Raw genomic sequence first — 24807 nt, 5'->3', positions numbered from 1 at the left:
GTGCGGAAGGTGTCGGTGAGCAACCGCTTTAAACAAATTCAATATAATATCATACACATGACCTATCTCTCCCCTATTCGACTCCAGGTTATTGATAGCACCAGGGACTCCCATTGCCCAAGATGCCGCAGTCCCAGGGCGGACTTTGTCCACATGGTGTGGGCGTGCCCTACCCTTCAATCCTATTGGAAATCGGTTTTGGAGGTCTTGAGGAAGGTCTCGGGGTGGGTGATAGACCTGGACCTGCGCCCTTGCCTCCTGGGCTTAATCCCCAGAGACCCCAAACGGAAAGTGAGCAGGCAGTTCCTCATACTAGGCCTGGTCACAGCCCGCCGGCGTATAGCGATCCACTGGCTGTCCCCACAGGGCCCAATATTGCAGAAATGGAGGGCGGATCTACGGGAGTGGGCATTGGCGGAAGAAGCGCACATGAGACACACAAGAAGGGACGGGAAGCTACCGGAGGTCCTGCAGGCTTGGGGTGTGATGTTTCAGGAACTAGTGGGACTGGATGCCCCGCAGTCCCAAAATAGCCCGGATTCCACGTACATGGGACACCCCGACACAGGATGGCACGATACATGATGACCTACCATAGAGAAGGGGTGGCGTAGGCCCAATCTTTCGTTTACGCTTTTCTCCTTCATTCCTAGACCCGGCAGCAAGGGGGGCGGGGGGGGGGGAGTTTGGGGAGGGGTTGGGGGGTGGGACGGGTGCGTTCCTATGTTGTTTAATATTGGTTTTCCCTTCTTTTTGTGAGCAAAGTTATTGGGCGAAGGGTGGATAAGGCGCACTTCATTATCCTTGCCATGGTTCAGAGACTGGCCAAATCCCGGCCGTAACGGACAGATTCTCATTCAAGCCGCGATTATGATCCAAGTTGTCAGACTCAATTGAGGGCATATCCATGGTGCTTTGCATTGATATCCGTATGTAATTTTGCTACGCAACTTTTGTTGAATAAAAGTTTTTGAAAAGGAAAAAAAAAAACATAGCATAGAAAAGCATAGCATAGCAAAACACAACAAACATAGCATAACAAAACACAGCATAGCATAAAAAACAAAGCGTAGGATAGCAAAACTAAACATAGCATAACAAAACAACATAGGATAGCAAAACAAAACATAGCATAGCAAAACATAGCATAACATAACAAAATAGCATAACAAAACACAACAACACATAGCATAACAAAACATCATAGCTTAACAAAACATAGCATAGCAAAACAAAGCATAGCATAATAAAACACAACAAAACATAGCATAGCATAACAAAACCATTATAGCTTTACAAAACAGCATAGCAAAACATAGCATAACAACACATAGCATAACAAAACACAGCATAACAAAACACAGCATAACAAAACACAGCATAACAAAACACAGCATAACAAAACACAGCATAGCATAACACAGCATAGCATAACATAACAAATCCAAGCATAGGATAGCAAAACATAGCATAGCATAACAAAACATAGGATAGCAAAACACAACATAGCATAGCATACAGCATCACTCCGCACCACCACAGCATCACTCAGGGGCACCACACCATCACCATGTGCTACCACTGCACCACTGAACGCCACAGCATCACTGAACCCCACAGCATCACTCGTTCGCCATCACAACATCACTCAGCGCCACCACTGCATCAATCTGTGCAACCATTCAACAACTCCTGGTTCAAATATGTTCTCTCAATGTTTCAAGCTTTATTACAAATGTAACAAAAAGATGTTAATATTTCACTTCTGTTCTTAGATTTTCGTCACAATAAAATACACTGAACATAATCTTCACAAATGTAATTCACAAAAGTTTAAGGTATTGCCATTATAAATTACAATAGCTTTTATTTAAGTATTAATTCTTTAAAAAAATGTAAAGCCATTGTTATTTGTAATATCAATACCTCTAAGTCACGTAAATACAACACATATTGCATTACAAATGCTATAGGTGTCACATTTGCAAAAGTTAAAACTATTGGCATTGTCAATGACAAAGCTATTACTTTCGCTATTTTCAAAACCAACGCAAATACAAAATCTGTCTTTTACAATACCAAAAGCTCAAACTTTCCTAATGCGAGACCTATTGCATTGCAAATGCTTGTTTATAATTCCTTTCCAGACACAAATGTAATTTAGTGTCTAGATCTTTGAAGTTCATCTTCTGGGGTTGCCAACATTAAAGTGCCCATACTCTGTCTTGCTCTTCCTCCAGATAGTATTCTATGACTGCAGGAGTGTCACTATATCTGAAAGCACCAAATAGAGGCTATGGGAGTAACAAGAAGATCACACCTGGATGTCCACCTCAGTGATATGTGCATCAAAAGGTCACAAAGACTGGGCCTTACTCTTTATGATTCCCTTATTAGCGGCTTCTATTTCTAGAGATGTGCTCAGGTCCATTTGGCAGTGACCTCTTTCAGAATCAAAGAGCCCTTTTCAAAAGTCCTGGAGAGCCTGGCTCTTTCTTCCTCCGCTGTGTGTCCCACCCAGCTATCAGGAATAAAGCAAACCACAAATCAGTTTGGGGAGCTCCTCCACCTCCACATCTTTCTCCAACCTTGCACTGCATCACTTACAGGCACTCATGTATACTAAGCGCTACACATCAACACATGTGTAGCCATTCATCTTATCTTATCAAAGTTTTATAAAGCGCTCGCACACCCAAGGGTTTCATAGCACTAACCAACAGGACACTAACTCTGCAGTCGAGACCATCAAGCGTTAGGCCAGAGCCTGGGAGAACAACCATGTCTTTAAAAGCTTCCTAAATGGAAGAAGAGCAGTGCACGAGCGAATTTCCAAGGGGAGGGAATTCCACAGCTTGGGAGCAAGAACAGCAAACCTACGGCCTCCCTTGCGTGAGAGTTTAAAACTGGGCACAGTCAGGAGAGTTTGGGACGCAGATCGAAGGCTACGGGACAGGGTGTATCTAAGCAAAAGTCTCTGAATGAACTTGGGACTGCGAGCGTGTAAAGATTTGAAAATTATACAGGCCAATTTAAAGGTGACACGGTGTTGAATCGGTAACCAGTGAAGTTTCCTCAAAAGAGGTCTGGCTGACTGCCATCGCGGGAGGCGGTGTATGAGTCGAGCCGCCTGATTTTGTGCCATCTGCAAGCGTTTACTAAGTGTAACAGGGAGACCAAGATAGATGGCGCTGGCATAGTCTAAATGAGACAACACCAGTGCTCTTACCACCTGGGTCAGAGCAGAACGAGTGAGCATCTGACTGATCTTTTTTATTCTCCACAATTGGAAAAAACAGGTGGACACGACTGAATTAACCTGTGGTTTTAAGGAGAGCTCGCTGTCGATAAGCACCCTTAAGCTTTTGACTGATTTAGACGGAACAGGAGGGGGCCCCAGTTTAGATGGCCAGTAATGGGGGCCCCAAAACAGATGACTGTTGTCAAAAAGAACCAGTTCCGTCTTGCCTGGATTTAACTTGAGTTGGTTCTCGTCCATCCACTGACAGACCTGGAGCATGGTGTTCTGAAATTGGTGGATCGAGTCAGGGGAATTATCAATTGTGAAAGTGAGTTGCAGATCGTCTGCATAATTAAAAATAGTAACTTTGAAAGATTGAAGACACTGAAGCAGAGGGAGCATATAGATGTTAAACAGAATGGGTGACAATGAGGAGCCCTGGGGAACTCCACAAGTGGTGTGGAGTTTGTGGGAAGAAAAAGGGGGTAGGCCGACCGCCTGAGTGCGGTCACTGAGAAAGGATCTGATCCAGTCATGAGCCCGGCCGCAAATGCCCGCAAGTCTGACACGGTCGAGAAGAATGTTGTGGTCGACCGTGTCAAACGCGGCTGACAAGTCAAGCAGGACCAGTGCCTGAGGGATTCCCGAGTCCGCATTAGAACGCAAGGAGTCTAGGACCGCTGTGATGACTGCCTCAGTCGAGTGGACTGGACGGAAGCCGGCCTGAGAAGAATGTAAAAAGTCAGACTGTTCAATAAAATTTGAAAGATGCAAAGTTACATGAGCTTCCAGTACCTTGGCCAGGTACGGAAGTAAGGATATAGGTCTGTAGTTAGAGAGAGTAGTGGGTTCCACTCCAGGCTTTTTTAAGAGAGGCAACAAGACTGCATCCTTGAAAGATTTGGGTACTGTCCCTTGGAGCAGGGAGGTGTTGAGTAAGGTTAAAGCCGGGGTAGGGAAAGAGGCAAATACCATCTTTAGTATATAAGGGGGACAGCAGTCACGAGGAGAGCCCGATTTTACCCTGTTCAGTAAGGCTATTAAAGCTGGAGCGTCTAAAGAAGGAAAATGGTCCAATAAAAAGGTGTTAGTGATGTGGGCAGGGGCGGACGGAACAGAGGTAGTGACGGAGATGCTGGATTTAATTGTGGCAATTTTGTCCAGAAAATATTGATTTAGGGTGTTACAAAAATCTTGATTGGCAGCTGGCGTGAACTCAGTTCTGCTGGGGTTCGAGAGTTTATTAACAATGGAGAAAATCTCCTTGGGATTATTATTTAATTGTTCAATTAAGTTACAGAAGAAATTGGTCTTAGCCGAGAGAATGGTTTTCATATAATCAGCACGTGCGGCCAGATAGCTGGCCCTGTCGAGGGTGTTATAAGTTCTCCTCCATGCTCCCTCCTTTTGCCGGACAGTGAGCTTTTTTTCACTCAGATCAGAAGAAAACCATTTATGGGCATTAGAGTGGGAAATGGATTTGCATTCTTTTAGAGGGGCATAAGTGTCACTGGCAGTGTTGAGCCAGTTGGAGATATCAGACACGGCTGAATTAAGATCGGTGTTTAAAGCCAGTTGAGAGTTATTTAGGCTCTTCAAAAAAGCTAGAGTGTCCAAAGAGCCCCATTTCCTGATAAATCCATGTTTAGTGATCGCATTAATTATGGGCTCTGAGATGAGGATACTGAACTGGTTCAGAAAGTGGTCCAACCAGATACACAGAGAAATGATGGGTGAAAAAATGTCAATATTCGTGCTCCAAATCTGATCCAAGATGTGACCTTTAACGTGAGTGGCAGTGTTGATATGAGGCCGAAAGTTGAGCCCAGCGAGGAGCTCCATGAGTTCATCTGCCGCAGGGCCACCGCACTCACTGTTAAGCCAGTAGTTAAAGTCTCCGAGAAGCAGGATATTGGAGTAATCTGTGACCATAGAAGAAAGTTGATCACACAGGGAAAAGGGAAAGGAAGGCATATTTTGTGGGGGTCTGTATAGCAATATACATAAGAGTGGTCCAGAGCTAGAGTCAAGGTTGATGACCAAATTGTCAACTGCAGCAAGATCAAGAGATGTCATTTTCGAGAAGACAAGATCTTTATTAAGAATAGCGGCGACTCCGCCCCCTACCTTCCCTGCAGCTCGATTTACCTGAAGTATGTAATAATTGTCCGGTAGAGCGGCCAAAATGTCTGGAGAGGAATTGATGTTAAGCCAAGTTTCCGCAAGAAAAAGAATATCCGGTTTATGGCATGTAAGAAGGAGGAAGATGTCAAGTTGGTGTTTGACTAAGGACCTCGTGTTCAAATAAAAAATATTCAAGTGCTGGGGTTTGGCGGGAACGGGCTTAAGTTGCAAATATTGCTGGCGTTGCAGGGGCAAAGATGAGAGGGTGCTAGCAGAGGAAGAGAAAATACCTAAATCACTCAGGTGTCCCGTGGAAGCAGGGGACAGGCTACCTGCTGAGCTGCGGAGATTCAGAAGGCTGTCAGTGGAGTATGTCATTAAAGAGGCAGGGGGACTGGCCCCTGGGCCCGGCCTGGCGCGGACGGGCTTGCCTTTGGCGCGCCACTGGCGCGCCCGCTGCGGGCGTCTGCTGCGCGGCCGGGGTGGGAGACACATTATATGCTGTGTGGCGCAATTGGCACCGAAAAACTACAGCGGCAACCCTGGGCTACTCCCAAGATGGCTGCTGCCCTCCCAGTCCCCTTAGCAGCGTCTAGTCGGCTGCACGGGGGTCGATGGAAAATTAGGAGGAGAAGGCGGGTAAGTCCGCGGAAGTGCTAGAGCAATTTTACAAATAGCAACACAGTTAAAAACTCAGTGCGATATTGCTCCCGGCTTTCCGCCTCAGGAGTGAGAAGCAACCTGTTAGTTATTCATGTACAGTAACACTTCCCAGGCACCTGTACACACACACAAAGCATTTACACATGGATGGGCTGCCTCCATGTACTGTAGCACACACTGGTTCCTGCGCAAATCAGTGCTGTGCACATCAACAGGCATGCACTGTCTCTCCCTATCCGTCCAGATGTAGGCGAAGGCTGAGCTAAACACAAAACCACAGAACTTCCTATGAGTGGGCAAGTAGGCCCCACTCCCATGACAGAGATCAGGTGGTCTGGCTATATTACTTGATTACTTACTACAAAAATAGTATGTTGCCACCATTGCGCTTGTGTTATTCAGCTCGCTGAAAGGATGCAAGCCCTCCACCATTATGAGGGTAGCATGTTGTGTGGCCCTCCCGGTTAAATGGACCTCAATCTGTTAGACAAGCCTAGGTCATGACAAACACATGTTTGTTTACCCATGACCAAAAATGTGTTACCAAGGATCCAGAAACTAAAGCAGCTGGGGCACTCTGTGCAGAGGTTCACCTCTTCTACCATGCAAAAGACTTTTCCTTCCAAAACTCACCCATACATAGTGTCATCCTTGGGATTTTCATCTAACATTGGGAGAGCAGTATGCTAAGGGATTGTAAATGAAGTAGTCCATCCTTCGAGAGTTCTGAGACACTTTTATGTTTTAGATTATTCTTGCCAATTGTCTTAGTCGCTTCTGGGAGACAAGAATTCATGCTTTCGTTCAAAATATTGTCAGGGTATGCTCAAATATTTTTTATGCCTCCTTGTCACACAATTAAACCCACTCAAGTTCCAAATGAGGAATCTGCCAGTCACAAAAACGTGACATGTTTCTGTGCTCGTTAGTGCCCATCTTTGGACAGGAGCATTCACCAGAACTTCAAAACAGAAAGATCCTGGTGCAAACAGCATAGCTATATATGTCTTAAGGTACTGTTTGTCAAAAGGATACAAACAATATTTATCACACCCTGGATCAACAATTGAGTCTTCTGAATTCAGATATAGTCTCAGTCACAGGATAACTATTTTGGAGGCAGCAAGAAATATAGACCCATAAGGGTACTTTTATAGGCTTGGAAACCATATGTTTTTACCACGAAATCATTGAAGGTTCTTACTCTCCTTCGTGTGATTAGGCGACTGGCCAAAAGACCTATAAATGCCATACCACCTGATGCTTATTTTCATTGCCTGGGTCGGCCATGGGAGGTGAGATGAATAAGGGAAGGGAAAGCAATCCATGGCTCCTATGGGCACAGAGAAGGCTTACTGTGAGGGTTCTTTTGTAGCAAAAAACACAGAATACCAACTCCAGCAACTCTAATTATAAAGCAATTGGAGTTTTAAATGTGTATCCTTGCCAGAAGCTTATGTGATTCTAAAAAGTGCATCACACATGAATACATTTTACAAACCTCATCAGTACAAGTTCTGTTACAAGTATAACCTAAATCATAAGGCAAAATCTTACATGTCGATCAACATGCATTATTTATGTGATTTGAAGTCAACGCCAAAGGTGAAAAAAACCCACAAAAAAAACCCAACAATATGTAGGCAAAACAGCGAATTAACTCCACACGCTATTCGGGCCCCATAAATAAGCAATAGTTAATAAGAAACATGACCAGCCAGTAGCCAATCTTTTACACTTTGTGGACCATTTGCAATCATATTTTAAGAGTTTCGCTTTGGAGCGCTTCTTAAAGGTAGACCTATTGAACTCCATAGAAAACCTATGAAATGTATCATTTAAAATCAGTACATCCAGATAGACTGAAAATCACAAACACCACCAACTAATTACTACAGAAATCAAGAGATCTCGAGGGTGCATTGATTTCACATTCCAAATGAAATCTTCACTAATAATGCTCATTTATTGAAAATCTAGCAGTGTCAACTGTGGAGCCATGGATCTGAGAACTAAGAAAGCTAACTGAGAAAGGCAGAAGCCGAAACGTTGTAGTGGAAATGATGAGGGAGGTGTCTTGACATCGGTTTACTTGGCCTTCTTGATACTGATGATTTCAGAGTCATGGATGAACCATATCTCGACCGCAAGCATGTTGACACAGTACAGCTTTTTTTTACATTGAAGGCCTCGATGTTAAAGGGGAACATTGTCATTTTTCTGTCCTTTTATGCTCTTTATATCTACCTCTTGGGTAGTCCCTTAAGTGTGAGGAGGGTGCTGGGGTACATGGCAAAACATTTCCTTGGCCTTCATCCTGATGCTGCTTCCTAAAGACTCTCCTGCAGGCCGTTCAGCCTAATCTTCTGTCTATCCTTCGGGGTCTTCCTGAATGTTTTTTAGGCAATGTCTGCAGTCCTCAACCAGCAATATTCTTGCTGGAGCGGAGTCAGATAAAGGCAGCGAGTAGTCCCTGATAGAAAACCAGTCCAAAGTGTAAGATGAACCTGAAGAGTTACTGTGGTGACCTTAACTGTAGAGGAATAGCAGATGGTGCTGGAGAAAAGCGTGGAGGTAGAGTAATAGGAGACAAACCACAGACGTTATTTCTCTGGTGGATGAGTACGCCCTGGGGGATTCAGAGTCCTAAACATGTGATACTCTTGCCCTTGTACGGCGACATAGGTGACCCACTGCAGGCCTTTGAGATGGAGAAGCAGATGTTGGTCACAGTGGTGGTATTGACATCCGTGGAGGTGACACAGATGATGACGGAGGTGGCCTTGACATCGAAGGTGGTCTTGACATAAACTTACTGTGCCTTCTCGACATCGAGATGTTGATCCTCTGGAAGGCATATAATACAGAGGACAACCAGATCGAAATTGTCTTTTTGTGCAACAGGCAGGGTACTTCACAAAAAATGAAGGCATTATGACTCAATAAATAAAAGATTACAGCTAGAAACAGCTGAAAATTTTTTTTTATCCCTAAGGGACGTTGAGCGAGGTGCATTAAACTACGTTCTAGAAGCTTTTCTCAAGAGAAATAGCCCAAAAAATATAAAGCTCCGTGCTCCAGAATCCTGTTGACAAGAGCTGGAAATATAAACTGACCTAACTCTCACCTCTGGCACATGATACTGTTGCAAAGGTGAGGCTCTAAAAAGGCAGAGTATAATTTTTTGGCTTTGCTTGTGAAGCATGCCTGCTAGCACTGTCCAGCATTCCCTTTATTTTTGCTTTTTTTAAAGAGGTTTATAAGAGCTATTTCTAGTCCCTTTAAATGTAGTGAATATTTTACTATAATGGGACATATTTTAAAAAGGCAAGAAACTAATATATATATATATGCATGTGGCAGCTGATTTACTTTGAAGATCGTCACCTTTGAATTCCTGCTGGCAGGTTCTTGAAAAATAAAGAGTTCACTACGGAGTTCGTGTGTGGCTGCTTCCTAATGGGTCCCCTCACTGTGTTGGATATATAGATATATATATATATATATATATATATATATATATATATATTTATATGTATATATATTTATTTATATATATATATATATATATATATATATATATATATATATATATATATATATATATATATATATATATATATATATATATATATATATGTATGATCCTTGGATTTATCACCAAACTGCCAACTCAAAAATCCACTCGAGCCACAGAATAGTTCTTGATACGTGAGTTAATTAATTAACAAAACATGCCACAAGTAAACGCCCGACGCGTTTCAGTGCCAGAGCACCTTGGTCACGGGTCTTTCTCCCCTCAACATCTGTGGTCCAACTGCCTGCATCAAAATGTGGTGACCAGACAGGTAGCTTGGATGTCGGTCAGACTGCCACCACCGGCCTGTCGGTGGCGGTCCACCTGACATCCTAATCAGGCCCAGGCAAAAAACAGGCCCAAGCAAAAAAACAGGCCCACGAAAAAAACACAGGGTGGGCCAAGCCCGTGGGCGGGTGGAAGGGATACGATTCCAGCTGTCTCCTGATGGGAACTTGGATCCTGTCAGAGGCGGCGGTCTTTCTCCCCCCAACATCTGTGGTCCGACTGCCCGCATCATAATGCGGTGACCAGAGAGGTAGCCTGGATGTCGGTCAGACTGCCACAGACGGCCTGTCGGTGGCAGGCCACCTGACATCCTAATCAGGCCCATGAGGAACCTTTCCTTTTACATGACAACTTAAATAACGAAATATGAATCATAATATTCTCTACAGCTGATAACTTACTAAAACGTGAAACATGCATAATGGATGGGATCTTCAAAATGTGTCCCAAACCATTCACTTAGGGGGGTTGTTGGTTCGAGTGGCACCCCCCCCCCAGTCCATTTTCAGCCCCTGGGACCCAATGCATATTTGAGTGGTGCAGGCAGCCCCCCTCCCAGGACTGCTTTCGGCCCCGGGGACCCCAACCCTCGCGGCCCAATGCAGTTTTGAGGGGGAGGGGGCGCACAGCCCCCCTCTCCAAGCTGCTTTTGGTGCCAGTGGTCGACATTTTTTATGGTGAGTGGGGGCATGCATCCTTCCTGCCTGAGCCTCTAATGACCCCCCCCCCCGAGACCCTCTCCCCCCAGGGCCGGCTCACTAGCTATGTTCCGGGGAGCCCACCCCCTGTACATAATAGCGAATTCCCTGCCCACTCCTCCGGCACAGATAGGGAAAGCTGTGTTGGATCCCACTTGGAAGGAGCATTATTTTATCTCCCACAAAGCGGGAGCAAACACAAAGTCTCCTCCCAGCCGGTGGGGGTTTTAAAAATACTCCCACTGGCTGGGAGCGGACATTTGATCAATTTTCCTGCACGCCCTGATGCGGGCAGGGAAACAGATCAAAATATTGCTTCCGCTTAGATGGCGCAGCATTAGTAGCTGCTCCCATCAGGTGGGAGTAGTGCCGGCTCCCGCTGGATGCGAAAAGATATCTGTGGATGCGGGCCCCCAACAAGCAAGTGGTAGGTGCCCTGGGTGGGATTGGTTGCATGTGGGGTGGGTGGCCGCAGGCCAGGCCCTGCAGCCAAACTCTTTCTGTGCACGGTCAATTTACATATGGTAATCAAATATTACTTTACATTAAAAAAACTACAGATTCTCTGAAAAAAAACTAAGGTTATGGTTAAAGTAACGTCATAGGTGGGTGAAATGTTCCGTAACAACGTAATGTTCTAAACTTTAAAAAACACTGAAATGTATTACTTATAGTTATCTCAAGTAACAATAACTCATGCCCTAAGGTAACTATAACTCGAGCCCTCACCATGCACTGCTAATTACCACACATTACATAACTCATGACATCTTCTATGACATCATTAATAATATCATTGCAACATTTGCAGTGAAAGTACTGAGAAAACCGTGCATGGGGGGGTGAGGTATAGATACATTAGTGCATGAGTTATACTTGCTTGAGATAACTATAACAGTGAATTTCGGTGGTCTTTAGAGTGTAAAAAGTTATGTTGTTACTTAACATTTCACCTTTCTATAATGTTACTTTACCTTTCAGTTTTTTAAGTGAATATATAGAACACCTCCTCACCAACAGTGTTGGTGCCCAGGTGCTAAACTGAAACCTGCCAATAATTCACAGGACAATTCCTCCAAAATGAATTGAAGAAAAAAGGAATTCCTCAGATAGGTGGCTTGCCCAGTGTTTATTCCACACTAAATACAAGACACGTTTCAGTGTTTACGCTTTTGTCAGTTCATTTTTCTTGCCTCAAAAATTAGAATAACCATTGTTGTAGACAATGAATAAAGATTTCATTGATTCCCAGCAATGTTATAACAGAAATGTTCATTCATTAATCTGTTCCAATTAATATTCAGAAATGTAACTGCTCCCCAACAATATTTGCATATGTAGTGTCATTGTAATCAATAATATAGTGCATATAGTTAAATAATTACATTTCATATACAAATTCAGGACTTCACACTTTTTCCAAACCCAGGTATAGTGCATAAGTAGATGTAAGGAAACTATGAAGCAAATTATTTTTATATTAAAATGCTAACGTTACCCTTTTTCTCTTCACTGTTCTCCAGACAAGCTCTGTACTTGCCAATTAATTAAAAAATTCTACTTTAAGAAGTTAATTCCTAATCTAGTAGCAAATCTTAACCAGACTTTGAGCTTGGGACCTGACTGAGTGAGCCATTAAAGTCTATCCTTGGCCTTGCTTCTCTCAAATGAGAGGAAACGACCACCCAGCATTCCGTTCTCTGCACCACATGGTTATTTTTGTAAAACTAAAACTGGACAATATCCCAAATGTTTCCTTTCAATTGCATTATAAAAGCTGAGATAATAAGACGTTTTGAATATTATAGTTGGGCCAAGTAATGTACAACTTTTAAACCCATTTAAGCCTTTAAGCAAGTGATCTTAGAGTTTTTAGTCCAAATGACTTATAGTCTTCTAAGAGCATGTGTGCACCACACGTTATCACCGGTCTACTTTGGAATGTGCGTAGGGGCCAACAACACTTACCAGATCATGAGTTGAGGCCTTAAAATTACTGGAATATACAGTTGCCACGCTGCTCCGGATATGGCTTGGGCATACTCCTCTGCAAATTTAATATGGAATACGTCCTTCTGTCAGAAAACCTTCAACGGATTAAGGACCCCCTTCATAACTTTAACAGGAATTTTCATCCAAATGTCATACTGCTGAGGAGCCTACCACGGCCATGCATAGAGCTAATACAATCTGTTTCGAAATGGGAATACCCTCAGAAATCTTCCAGGTGAACCAAGTATGCTTTTCATTTGCTAAGATAGCTGTATGACTTAAGCAATCAGCGAGAACACCAGTGTGTGTGTGTGTGAGACGTGCAGGTCACAAGTATGAATCCCATCAGGGCCTCCTTTACCTTATTGTTCCATAATCTATATGCTAAGTAGCACTAGAACTTAAGAATTGAAGAAATTGTATTTGACAGTGTTTACAAATGGAAAACCCGCAATATTAAGATGTTTATGAAAACAAATTATCACTTTGAGCTAATCTACTGTCCTGTAAAAGATACTGCTCAAATAAATTAGCACAAACTGAGCAACAACTTGCTTCATGCAATATATTTTTTTTAAATACGTAAAATACAAACGTTATTCATGTCAGCTACACAATATCACACACGGTGGTAATTTAAATAGGACCTATTTAATAAATACAATTCAAGCAGTATAGCTTGAAGTTTAACAGTGTCTTTCTGACTCAAAATCAGAATCACATTAAACTTAGATTTAATGTTTTTAATGTAAGCATAATGCTCAATTGAACGGTTACATTGAGCATCATGCTTACATTAAACACATTAAAAACATAACCACTATGAAAATTAAAAAATATCAAATGCTCTGTGGTCACAGAATTCTAATAATTGACACTACACTGACCATGACCAAGACCAAAATGTTTTCAGTGGAATTTTACAACTGCTTTATCAACATAATACAAATGTGCACAACTGATAGAAAGGGTTAAAAGCAGGCATTATTTGTTGCTACAGACTTGTGCCTGAATGTCAATATTTCAAACATGCCTAACAATCCAACTCTTTCAAAGTGAATAAACAGAATACTTTATTGAATTAAACCACTGTAATGTTGAAACGGAAAGTCACTGCCCTCCCCCCATCCTTTGCAGTTTTTAAACGAGCATTGGCATAGCCAATAGGTCTCGCCTTTGGGGCTTTATAAGTGTTTAGCTAGAGTTATTGGTTTTGCTAATGTTTATTAGCTAAGTTGGCGTGTTCAAACCTCACAGAATATAGCATGCCTCGCAGAGCAGCACATGCACTCTGACTCTAGACACCCCTGTTTTTTCATCCCACTTAAAGTCCGTCAGTTTATTTACAAACACAGACAGGCCATGTATCATTTTAAAACTAAACGCACAGTGCTGCCACTTCAGAAAACTCCAAAACTGTAAGATCAGGGAGAGGCGCTTTCATAACTTATTTGACATGCGGGAGGGTCGCTTTTTGAAAGAAGGACAAAGCAAACGTCCAGGGATAGCATAGAACACCAATCTGAATGTGGTCCCCATTTTCTGCTAATAGGAAACAAATGTTGCGGTAGATAGAACTATCTGCCCATGATCACACTGCTGAGTAGGAAAGCCGGGATTATGAAGACAGAGGCCCCTCGGTATAGACAGCGCAGGTTGGTCAATAAACTATACAACCTCCGAGTATACACCAACCCTGTGTGTGGGACGACAGGAGCAAGGGCAGGTATGCGTGTCCCCTTTTATGCCGGGTAGCCACGGATTGAGCGCAACCCTCCCTCTCCCGTCCTCCTTCCGGTTCCAAAGAGCCGGTTCCCGGAACTAGGCCAGATACCAGCCAAAGCTGGTTTCAAATGGATTTGTAAGTTATCCGAGATGGAGTGCCCGTGTTGTGTTTGTATAGCATGGGTTCCATGCAAGGAAACTGGGTTGGTGTTAAAGGTACACTTAGCACTAGAAACGTAAAAAACCCTGTCTTGTGTTTAGTTTACATAAGGGTTAGGGAGATTTAATTAAGAAAGGGGTTCGGACCCCCAACTCGCATGTTTGCTTTGGCACAAACAGACTCGTTGTCATATATGAAACTGTTACACTATTGTTGAATCGGTGCTTTCATGTTCTTTTCACTGGAATAAATGTAAGTAAAGCATTCGTTTATTGCTACAATCAGAATATACTTGAAATGCACTTGGCTTTGCATGTGTTGTCTGCACAAATGATTAAAGAAACACACACCAGTGCGCAGGTGGGAGCGGTTTACAGTATCAAGAACAGCCAGCCAGACCTAAAAAGGGATGGACTATTGTATGGGTCTGGAGTTCATAGGCAAGGGGATGGGCACAGAAACACCCTAACATTTGGCAAAGATGGGCAAAATACAGGGAATTTGTATTAGAGCCTGGTCGCTCCTTTAGATCATATTTTGATGAGGACATTCAAAAGTACAAAGGTGGAGGGAAGATGGGGAAGGCAAGTGACCAGTGACTAAGTTGATGCTAAGTTTATGTTGATGTTAATCTACGCTGTGTCATGCTTGGGTGGGAGCGGGGGTGTGGCGGTGGGGTTCAGATGTGCCGATTCTGGTCAATGTTCATGGGTATGTTGATACTATCATCCTGTGTATATTCATCTGCCACAAAGAGACCACAGATCATTGTCAAAACCCAATAAAAACTGTTGTGAGAAAAAAACGGAATGGCAGCAATAAAGTTTCAGAAGCAAGAAGAATAAAAGAAAAGTAAATATTGTATTCAGTAATTTAGCTACCGCATGGCAACTAAAAACACTCTTTACAGAAGGAAACATCATAAGTGAACTGTCAACATCATAAACTACTAAGGCATGTTTCGTTAGATGATACAAGCTGGCAGAGTTAATCAATGTCCATTGAGCAACAAGGATGGTCGGATCTCTAAGTGTATGCTAAATGTAAAGTTTCTCGTACTATGTATTTATTTTACAGAGTAGTACTTTCTGGAGATTGGTTTGTGTTTGTGTTTTACCAAACTAGACTAAGACCCTTAATAAAAAGGAATGCTCTTGATTGGAAACATGCTGTTTCTTTAACATGTAGCAACTGGCAAACCTCAATGTGATAAAAGTTTCTTTAAAAGATGCAGGTTTGGAACTGTATTACTGCACATGTATGATACCAAAGAGAGCAATGTAATGAGCATGCAGAGAGCTAAAAGGCAGGGAATTAATAAGCATTGAGCCTGAAATCTTCCATCACCCAGTAGAAATTATTTCTCTGAGAAAGTTCCACTCAACTGCTTTTCCCACATCGAATGAGAGTTCCTCTGCCATGGAAGCAACTATCAATTAGAGATCAAGGATGAATCTCCCCAGAACAAAGCAAGCATGCACACGGTTGATCCATCTGTCCATTTGTCAGATCGAACCCATCGCTTTCTCTGTGTGCACTTCCCTGTGTGCTTTCTCACGGTACACACTGGAAAGAAGGACTTATGACACTTTCGAGGAGTCAATTTAGCACTGCTAGACTTAGCAATTGTGAGGATGTGTTGACTAAATAGTTTGAGCTTTTTTCTGAAGTGGGTCAGGAATGATGCCTCGAGTGTAACAAATAAAAAGGACCAACATCTGTTTTTTCCTTTCCTCTGCTTCCAGGATTCCAGTCTGTTGATGCTTCTGCTCTGTATCTTGTAGAGCTATACATATGTCCTCATACAGCTGGGTACTGTAATTCACTATCATACACCCTATACATGTTTTTAGGATGATGCAACTGGGCAGAGGGGGCCTTTTGGATTCTGGGTGAATTGGGGTCATCCGGTCTAGTTCGAAAAAACTAGGATGAGAAATAAGCGTTGCAGAAAAAATAATGTTTGGGGAGGTTTGCTGGTATCATGGATGTCTACCTGCAGGGCGCTGGTGGTATTGAGATGCGATAGAACCAGCACAAGGATGGCTGGTATGGATGGCTGTTTGCTAGTGATGGTTGCAAACAGGTGGCCCTGATCTTGCGTGTGAGGTGCAGTAGCTAAGGCGGATGCGAATGAAGAATGCTGGGACTTGGAATGTTCAACGAGCACCACTCATTTCAGGCGTAAGGGTTTGGGGTTCCTGGTTGGTGTAGGTGTTTTAGGTGCACGAAATCACACTGCAGCTGAGTGCATTGACTTCATTTTCTAGGGTGTAATGTAACATCAGCTGTTGATGATCTCCTGGCTCTAGGTGTGGATAGCTTAATTTTCACGAGCTGGGGCTTTCTTAATGCATGGGTGTCTGCAGTTGTGTGAAGGCTGCTGCTGCTGAAGTCATGTAGCATTTCCTAATATCTGTGCTGGGGTCAAATTAGGTTGCCTGGGTTATCACTATAGAAGGTATCTTTTAGGAAGATCCTCAAGAATTTGCTCATGGTCTTTATCAGTCTAGCCTGGCCTTGGTGGATTTGGGAGCAGAAGGTTAGTTTAAAGGAGAGGGCGGTGAGGTTGGTCCAGCCAAAAGGCAGCAAGGGGATGTGGATGGAGGTGATGCTGGAAAGAGAGGTTTCTCTTGTATGGATTGGCATTGGGAAGAGCTAAGCAGCAAGCCAAGGAAGGTCTTCTTTATGGTCTTTTCGCATTTTTGTCACATGGAAGGTTGAAGTCATAAAGACGTAGTTGGTTAGCATGCCTGGTGAATGCTGATGTGATTGATTTTGAAAATACTTGCCTTATACACACAGAGCTTGACACAATTGGGTATTGAGTCATCATTTCAAAGAGACTCGGCAACAAAAACCCACAAATATTCACAGTGGAGAAATACAATCCAACAGTTATTTTAGATATCAGTAAAATTCATATTTTTACATGTTACTGTAAAACTACTGCATACACCCCTGAAGTACTGAAACCAGAATCCAAGAGACACAATTATTAACACAGAATTCAGTTTAGAAAGAGATGTGCAAGGAAGACCGCAAGATGTGCACAGCAAAGAGCCAAAAATATGCCACAAAGCTTAAGAAGCATGCAGCAGAAAAAGAAACAAGATGCATGGGGGAAGAGAGAAAGCAACAGAGAGAAACAAGCATGGATCGAAAACAAAGAATAATGGAGCAAAGAGAAACAAGCATGGAGCAAAGAGCCAGGCACACTTTAGACATTGCTGGCTTTGTTCACTAACCAGGTCTTTAGCCAAACGCGGCAAATAGTAGGTCTTCTGTTCTTCAGTCCCGAGCTTTCTGAATAAGGTGTTGATTAGCGTGTTCTGGATATCACACAAGACAGACACTGAGGGATCCACTTTGGCTAGCTCCTCGATCACCAAGATAGAGGAGATGAAGGAGGCTCCAGTGCCTCCAAACTCCTGATCGATCTCAATGCCCATCAACTGAAAGAGAAATCCACACAAAGGAGTATTGCTAGGGAAACTCGCTGAGCATTGAATAGAGATGCATTGATAGGCCTATCACAGATGCGCACTTATGCCATGTTCTGCTCTTTTCCGCATCCTCACTCTGGGCTCCTTAGTGTTCTATTATGTGTGAAGTGTGCTGAGGAGACAGCCATTTGTAAGAAAGGAGCACTTAAGAGACACATTAAACAGATTGAAAGGGAGATGTGCTGACTGAACAATTAATTAGGAGGATCAGTGGAGTCTCACATAAGGAAGATCTACTGAGCTACATGCGAGTGAGCCGCGAAGAAGCACGCAAAAAAGAGAAGTCCTGAGCCAGGTGTAAGCGGGAAACACTCAGCAGTCTATGAAGGGATATATATCGGTGATGCACTGTGCAGAGCAGAAGGAGATGCGCTGAACTGTTTGAAAAAAAGGGTTGTATAAGCAGAGTGTAGCGGAGACTGTCAATAATATGCCAAGTGCCAAAGGGTGGTGCTGTCTGGAGAACTCTGGGACCAATACATTTCTGGCACACTTCTGGAATTCTGCTGTTAGTGTTGGCACTCAACTGTCTTGTGGTTTCAGGCAAAACTCACTGCTAACTACATTACAATTTAGCATGCCACGTATGCATAACGCTGTTGGGTTCGTCTTCAGAGATTGGCATCGATAGTGTACCAGAAAGTCTTATTCCTGGCAGCTGCTATGGACTTCACGATGCCACAACAGGGGTTTTGGTAAGCATTCCTAAGCCTCTTCTTTAAAGCATTCTTATAACAGCCTTTACTGAAAGTTTTTTTAAATGTATGACTTTTTCTCCTTGCTGTGCTCTCCTTTTTAATGACTATGCCGCCTCTCGCAATTTGATGCTTCTTTTAGCTTCTAGGCCTTAAGTCTTTTCTAGTTAACAACTGGATTGCTTCCCAATTCTGTGAATCCTTAGGGCTCCCTCCAGCACACCTGTATCTTGATTTCTTTCCATATAGTTTGCATTTTCTTTCCATATCCCTCTCAGCCTTGTTATTTCCAACCTCTTTGATAGCGTTTCTTGCTCCTGAAGTTGGAACTATTGTGTTGGAAGCAGTCACGAACTCAGTAGCAAGCTATGTTAAATATTCTAATTCACTACATTGTTGGAAGCAATACCTAAGCTATTCGATTTTAATCACGGCTGGGTTTTCTTTGTAATTTAATTGCGCAAGTTCTGTTCACGACTTTTAGCTCACGACTTTGTTTCCTGTGTCAAACCCTTTATAATCCTTGTTTCTAATATTTCTTTCAGCTTGTTCCAGTACTTTACTTCTGTTCATGACTTTGTACTCTATGTTCCCCTTCCACTGTGCCAGTCTTACCATGTGTCTTATGTTCAGGCTAACTTTTATTAAAGGTCTTACTGTAGGCCCTGCATAGGTTTACTACAGGTTTGTATTTCTGCTCACTCAAGATGGCGTTTGCATTTATGCCTAACAATGCCTTTTAGCTTTGTCTTTCGGTCAGTCTCTTTTCTTTTAGAGGTCTGGTTAGCACCTCTCTCCTCTACTTACAGTTACAGTCAAACTTCTGAATTTTTGTTCCATACAGGGTGTTCAGACCTGTTTTACTTCTGCTCAATTCGGTTTAAGGCTTCTTTAACCAAACGACATTGCCCCAGCAGTTATCTTCGTCATTTGTTTCAATGAAGCACCTTGAAGAACAGATGTACCTCTGGGTGTTGAGGTTCTTTGAGTTTGTACTGGCTGTGGAATATTCCAGAACACTCTACCGAACTCTACTCACCCCCTGCTCAAACAATCCCTGGATCACGGACTGCTCCATTTTTGAGTTTGCGTCCATTGTTGCTACAAGTGGGGCAATTCGCTCTTTAGCAAACTTTTGCACTGTAGAAAGAGAGTTAAAAGGCAACTTAGTATTTACAGGGCACTGAAAGTGTCATAAACACAAAAAGTCAGAGTATTTATTGCAGGTTATTTGACAGAAGTGCCCATGATTCTCTCTTGCACAGTGTCAATCAGTGAATGGGTGAGCATCTCAGTAGATAATATTCACAAGCAAACGAATGCGTGAAATAATAATCATCATCATCTTCACTTATTTAACACTTAATATTGCAGTTTTTGCTAACTCGAAGTGCTGGAAATTACGGATATACTATTCAAACTTTTGATAAACATTTTATCAGCAGATTATTCATAAGTCACTGAGCGAGTGTCTCACTGGCATATTTTTAACAGTAGTGTACAGTGGTAAGTGGTTTAGTCGACAGCGGTTGCTGCACGACCCTCTATCGAGGAACAATGTTCCCCCAACCTAGCTTTGACAACACTATCTACAGCTAACCACACAAATAGATCCGGTTTTACAGTATTTTTTTCATTGTTAATCCAAATGGGTCGACTAGCACATACCAGCTCATACAATCTGAAAAATGATGTCTATCTCTCCTACATAGTGTGACAACAGACCACCCTCTCCCCGGGGGAACCATGATGTGATATTAAAGCAGCTAATATGTATGTGGATCCTTTGTTTATGTATTTGTCTTACAACATGTGTGTTACTACTAGTATGTCGAGTCTGTGTCAAAGCAACATATCCTGCATCAAATGACTAATGGCTGTGGTTTTCAAGTTCAGTAGAAGCATGCCACCAAGGGGTAACCCTGGTGGGTGAGGGTTTTACAAGAAAAACTTTGTTTTTCCCAACGTAGAAAGTTATCAGGTGTAACACTACTGGGTTCTCGGTTTCGTATACTAATAAATAACCTGCATGGAAGATGCTCATTCAACATCCAGAACAATTTCTGGCAGTGAGGCACTCATGTAGTGACATGTGCTCAGTCATTTTGTTTTCCCCAACATGGAGAGTTATAAGGTGTAACACTACTGGGTTATCTGTTTGGTATAACCATAATTAGTTGAGGAGAATGAACCTGGTTTATCCTCGCCCCCAACCCCTTTGTTTTCTGATACAGGTATTTGTAAGTGTCAGAACCCCTTTCAGAGGGCCACGGGGCAAGCAAGGGTTACTGGGCCAGACCGTGGTGGAGTGAAGCCCTTTACTCCTGATGGGGCCAGACCAAATATGGATTTTGAGCAACTGGGCCGAGTACCCCTTCAGCACTTGACTCTCAGGAATAGCGTGGTCCAAGCAGTCCAAGGCTCCCTCAGGGGACTTGTGGATACAGGGGAGTAAATATAGGCTCATAACTCAATATGAATGCAGGAGAAATAAATTACTGTCCAGCCAAACACTCACTTTTATGGAAAAAGAGAAGTATTTTATTTTGACAGCTACCAACACAAAGGTAAAGTATATAATTCACAAACAACTACACAGTCCCGCCGAGATTAGGGCTCTGTTTTTTTGTTAAGAGGTTCCTTGGGTCCTTCTCCATCCTCGCTCCTAGCGGTATTGGTTTTTCCCCATTCACTAAAGGTAACATCCAGGGTAAACCCTGCTAGTAGGCAAAGTCTCCAGAGTCCACTATGAATCTATTTTAAAGTCAACCGTGTGTCAGACCCAGGGTAGGAATTGCCCCTCTATAATTGATTTCATATTTGTATCTGCCAATTTATTAGATCAGTTAGTGTTGGGGTCAATTGCCTGAACGGAATTTGGTGACTACAATGCTATTAAAATGATTCTGACCTCGACACCCAGAGTGGAGCCTAACAGCCAACCAGAACTCTGTAATCTGCAGGTATCTAGAGACAATGTTTTAAAAGTTTATTGAAAACTACCCAACTCTACACAAATGCTAGCTGTAATTACTCAGAAAAATTTGGATCCAGTTTTAGACAGTTTCTATGATGTTTATAAAAAGAACAATGGTTCATGGTTAGCCTAATTAGGTCCAAGGACACAAAGCAAAAGTTATTTTTTCTAGATATTGAATCAATTAGGGAGCAAAGTATGTAGGGCAACATGTGTACTTTTAATCATTATGATTGCAAGTTGGTTTTACACAAGTACGCTCAGGTGCTCACATGATTGAAAAAGTGCGTAACGTGACTGAGTGAGAGTGAAGAAACATGAAATATCACACGGGTAACAAAAAGAAACCCACAACGATCTATACAATGGGGGATTTTCATTGGGGGGGTCGACGGTGTTTCGATCTTTACCGAGTCAAGATCATCATCAGGACAGGGTGAGCAGTCTGAAATAGTTGAGGGAGCAGGTAAATGGAGAGGAGGAGTGTCAAGTGCACTCTCTTTTGGTCCAGTCTCTTCGTGGCCTGGTTAATGTATCATTCGATTTGGGGGAGGATTTGCAACTTAATAGGAGTAGAGGGTCCTCCACATCTAATATTTGGTTCCAGGTGTTTTGTTAAAACCATAATTTGGGTATATTTTGAAGAGGGTATAAATATTTATAGAAGGTGGAAGGGAATGTTCAAGTTGGGTCCAATGAAATCTTGAATTTGCGACTTGGGTCGGGATTGATTCGCCGTGTTACGGGGTGAGGATGGCCATCCTTGTGCACGCTGCAGTCGCACTGAATGCTGTTGCTGCGTCCAGGGGGGCGTTTTTATGATGTTGGCCGCATTGGAAAGGAGCACATAGTAAGCTCATTTATGGCCTTCTGTTCAGACATTAAAAATGATCTTTCTAAGCCTATAAAGGTTTTAAAACATGCCTACCCAAACCTGAGATGGTTTGATCATGAGTGCATGGTGGCCAACCAAGCCCTGCAGAAGGCTTTAACTGCTTGCCCCCGGGATTCCACAGTTGTGTCTGGCCTGCATAAAAGGTATACAACAGTAACTAAAAGGAGGAAGATTGAGGTGATCTCCCAGCAGTGGGATACCTTAGCTCACTCAGAAATTACTAGGCATAGCAAGTCCTTCTAGGATTTTGTTTCAGGCCTGAGGTCTGCCAGTAGAACAGGGTTGCTAATTAGATGCCATATCAACAGTGAGGCGTTGGAGGCACATTTTTCACAAATTTACTTAGCAGGGAATTTGGCAATAGGAGCAACTAATACGGCGGAGTTACATCTTACCGTAGATGTGACCTTACATGAAGTCTTAGTTGAAATACGGCAGACCGCAGAAGGAAAAGCACCTAGGCGGAATGACACCTAGGCGGAAGGGACAGTGCAGTCCCTACCGCTTTTTGCTCTGGCGCTTCTGCGTGTTGCTCGCATGCCTTCTAGCGCATGAGCGCTTTTTATACTTTTAATCTCACAACCTTCTTCTCCTCACCTGGCTTTGTGTAAGCTGCTAGGCACAGCGTGATTTCTGCTACTTCCGCATTTTGCTCGGTAGAGCCTCCGTAGGCGGACAAGCAGGTGCTGCTGCCTGGCAACGGAGTGCTGGACTCGCCCCTCCCTCCCGCCTCGGTCTGACGCCGGTGACTAGCACCGTTTGAGCAGAGGGCGTGGAGGGTCCGAGCCAGACACTTCCGGCAGGGAACAGCAGCGCTCTAGTTGTTGGGACGCTGGGGGGGATATAAGGCGGATGTGCTGTCGGCAGCGCAGCGGACGAGCGCAGCGGGCGCGACGAAGGCGCGCCGGAGTTGCGCCTGAGTTAAGCCCGTCTGCGCCCGTCCGCGGCCGACAGCGGTCCAGGGCCAGTCCCCATGCCCCTTTTTCTTGCCGCACCACTTGGAGTCGAGAGGAACTTCTTCTCCTCCGTGGAGAGCTGGGTGGACTATGTCCACACAGCATCAAGGCAGGAAACAACGTGGGCTGTGGCCATTGTACTTATACCTTCGACATCAGCAAGGCTCAAATCACAGGCCAGCATACTTTGATATGCGGCCTGTTGAATGTTCGCTCCCTACGCAAACACTCTCTGGACATCCATGACCTCCTCAGTGGTAAACAATGGGATCTGTTTTTTCTGACGGAAACTTGGCTTGACCAAGACTCCATGCCAGAGATTATTGAAGCCATTCCAGAGGGATACTGTCTGTTAAGATTAGACAGAATACGGGGGAGAGGGGGTGGCATAGCCATAGTTGCTAGACAAGACTATCAATGTCAGCTAGACAGCACCGTGATTGATGACAGCGAGGCTGGTGCCTTTTCCATCTCTATCAATGGCTATTTCACCCTGAAAGGCCTTCTAATCTACCGCCCTCCGGGCTCCACTGCAGCCTTTATCGAGAAGCTAGTGGAAGGCGTCACTGAAGCCGCGCTACGTACGGATAAATTCATGGTCTTAGGGGATCTGAATTTACATTTAGACACCCCTACGGACAGGGTGGCAAGTGATTTCTGTAATACGATGGCTAGCTTACAGTTCGAGCTGAAGGTGTCGCACCCCACCCACAAGCTGGGCCACCTTTTGGACCCAGTCTTCGCAAACTGGAATCAAGTAAACGCCCAAATCCCAATTTCCATCCCATGGTCTGACCATTTCCTCGTACCTTTTACCATCGAAATGCAGGGACCTCGCCCCAGTGACCCCCCCGCCGACAAACACCCTAGGCGGAGATGGGCAGCGTTCTCTCAAGCCAAATTCGATCTGGCACTAACTGAGAAGGGCCTTCCTGGGGGCGATGGGGTTGATGAAATTAATACCAACTTGAACCAACGCATATTGGAAGCCCTGAATTCGGTGGCACCATTGGGTATGGCGAAATTGGGGGGCCGAGTGCAAAGATCGGCACCTTGGTATAACGCGGACCTGCGAACGGCCAAAGCAGCATGCAAACGGGCTGAAAGGCAATGGAGGACTGCCTATGCAACTCGGGCCAAAACAGAATATATTGATTGCAGGCGCATTTACCACACTTTGATTAGGAAGGCTAAATCACTGTACTATTGCAATAAGATAGAGGAAGCAGAGCAGTCCACCAAGGAGCTTTTCTCTATTTATAAGTCTATTGCAATAGGGAAACCAGCCGTGGTGCCTAAGAAATTATGTA

General features: G+C 43.6%; 1 protein-coding gene across 1 annotated transcript in view; it reads right to left on the bottom strand.

The window, feature by feature from the left end:
- Positions 1–24807, bottom strand: part of ACADSB (acyl-CoA dehydrogenase short/branched chain) — a 299742-nt gene that overhangs the window by 162908 nt on the left and 112027 nt on the right. Inside the window, exons 3-4 of the mRNA XM_078643996.1 lie at positions 19709–19809; positions 17717–17923 (exon numbers count right to left, since the gene is read on the bottom strand). Of these exons, the coding sequence (XP_078500122.1) occupies positions 17717–17923; positions 19709–19809 (308 nt within the window). The remainder of the gene's footprint in view (positions 1–17716; positions 17924–19708; positions 19810–24807) is intronic.

Source organism: Lissotriton helveticus, chromosome 5_1 (assembly GCF_964261635.1).
Source record: "Lissotriton helveticus chromosome 5_1, aLisHel1.1, whole genome shotgun sequence".
NCBI lineage: Eukaryota > Metazoa > Chordata > Amphibia > Caudata > Salamandridae > Lissotriton > Lissotriton helveticus.
This window is presented reverse-complemented; position numbering and strand designations above follow the sequence as displayed.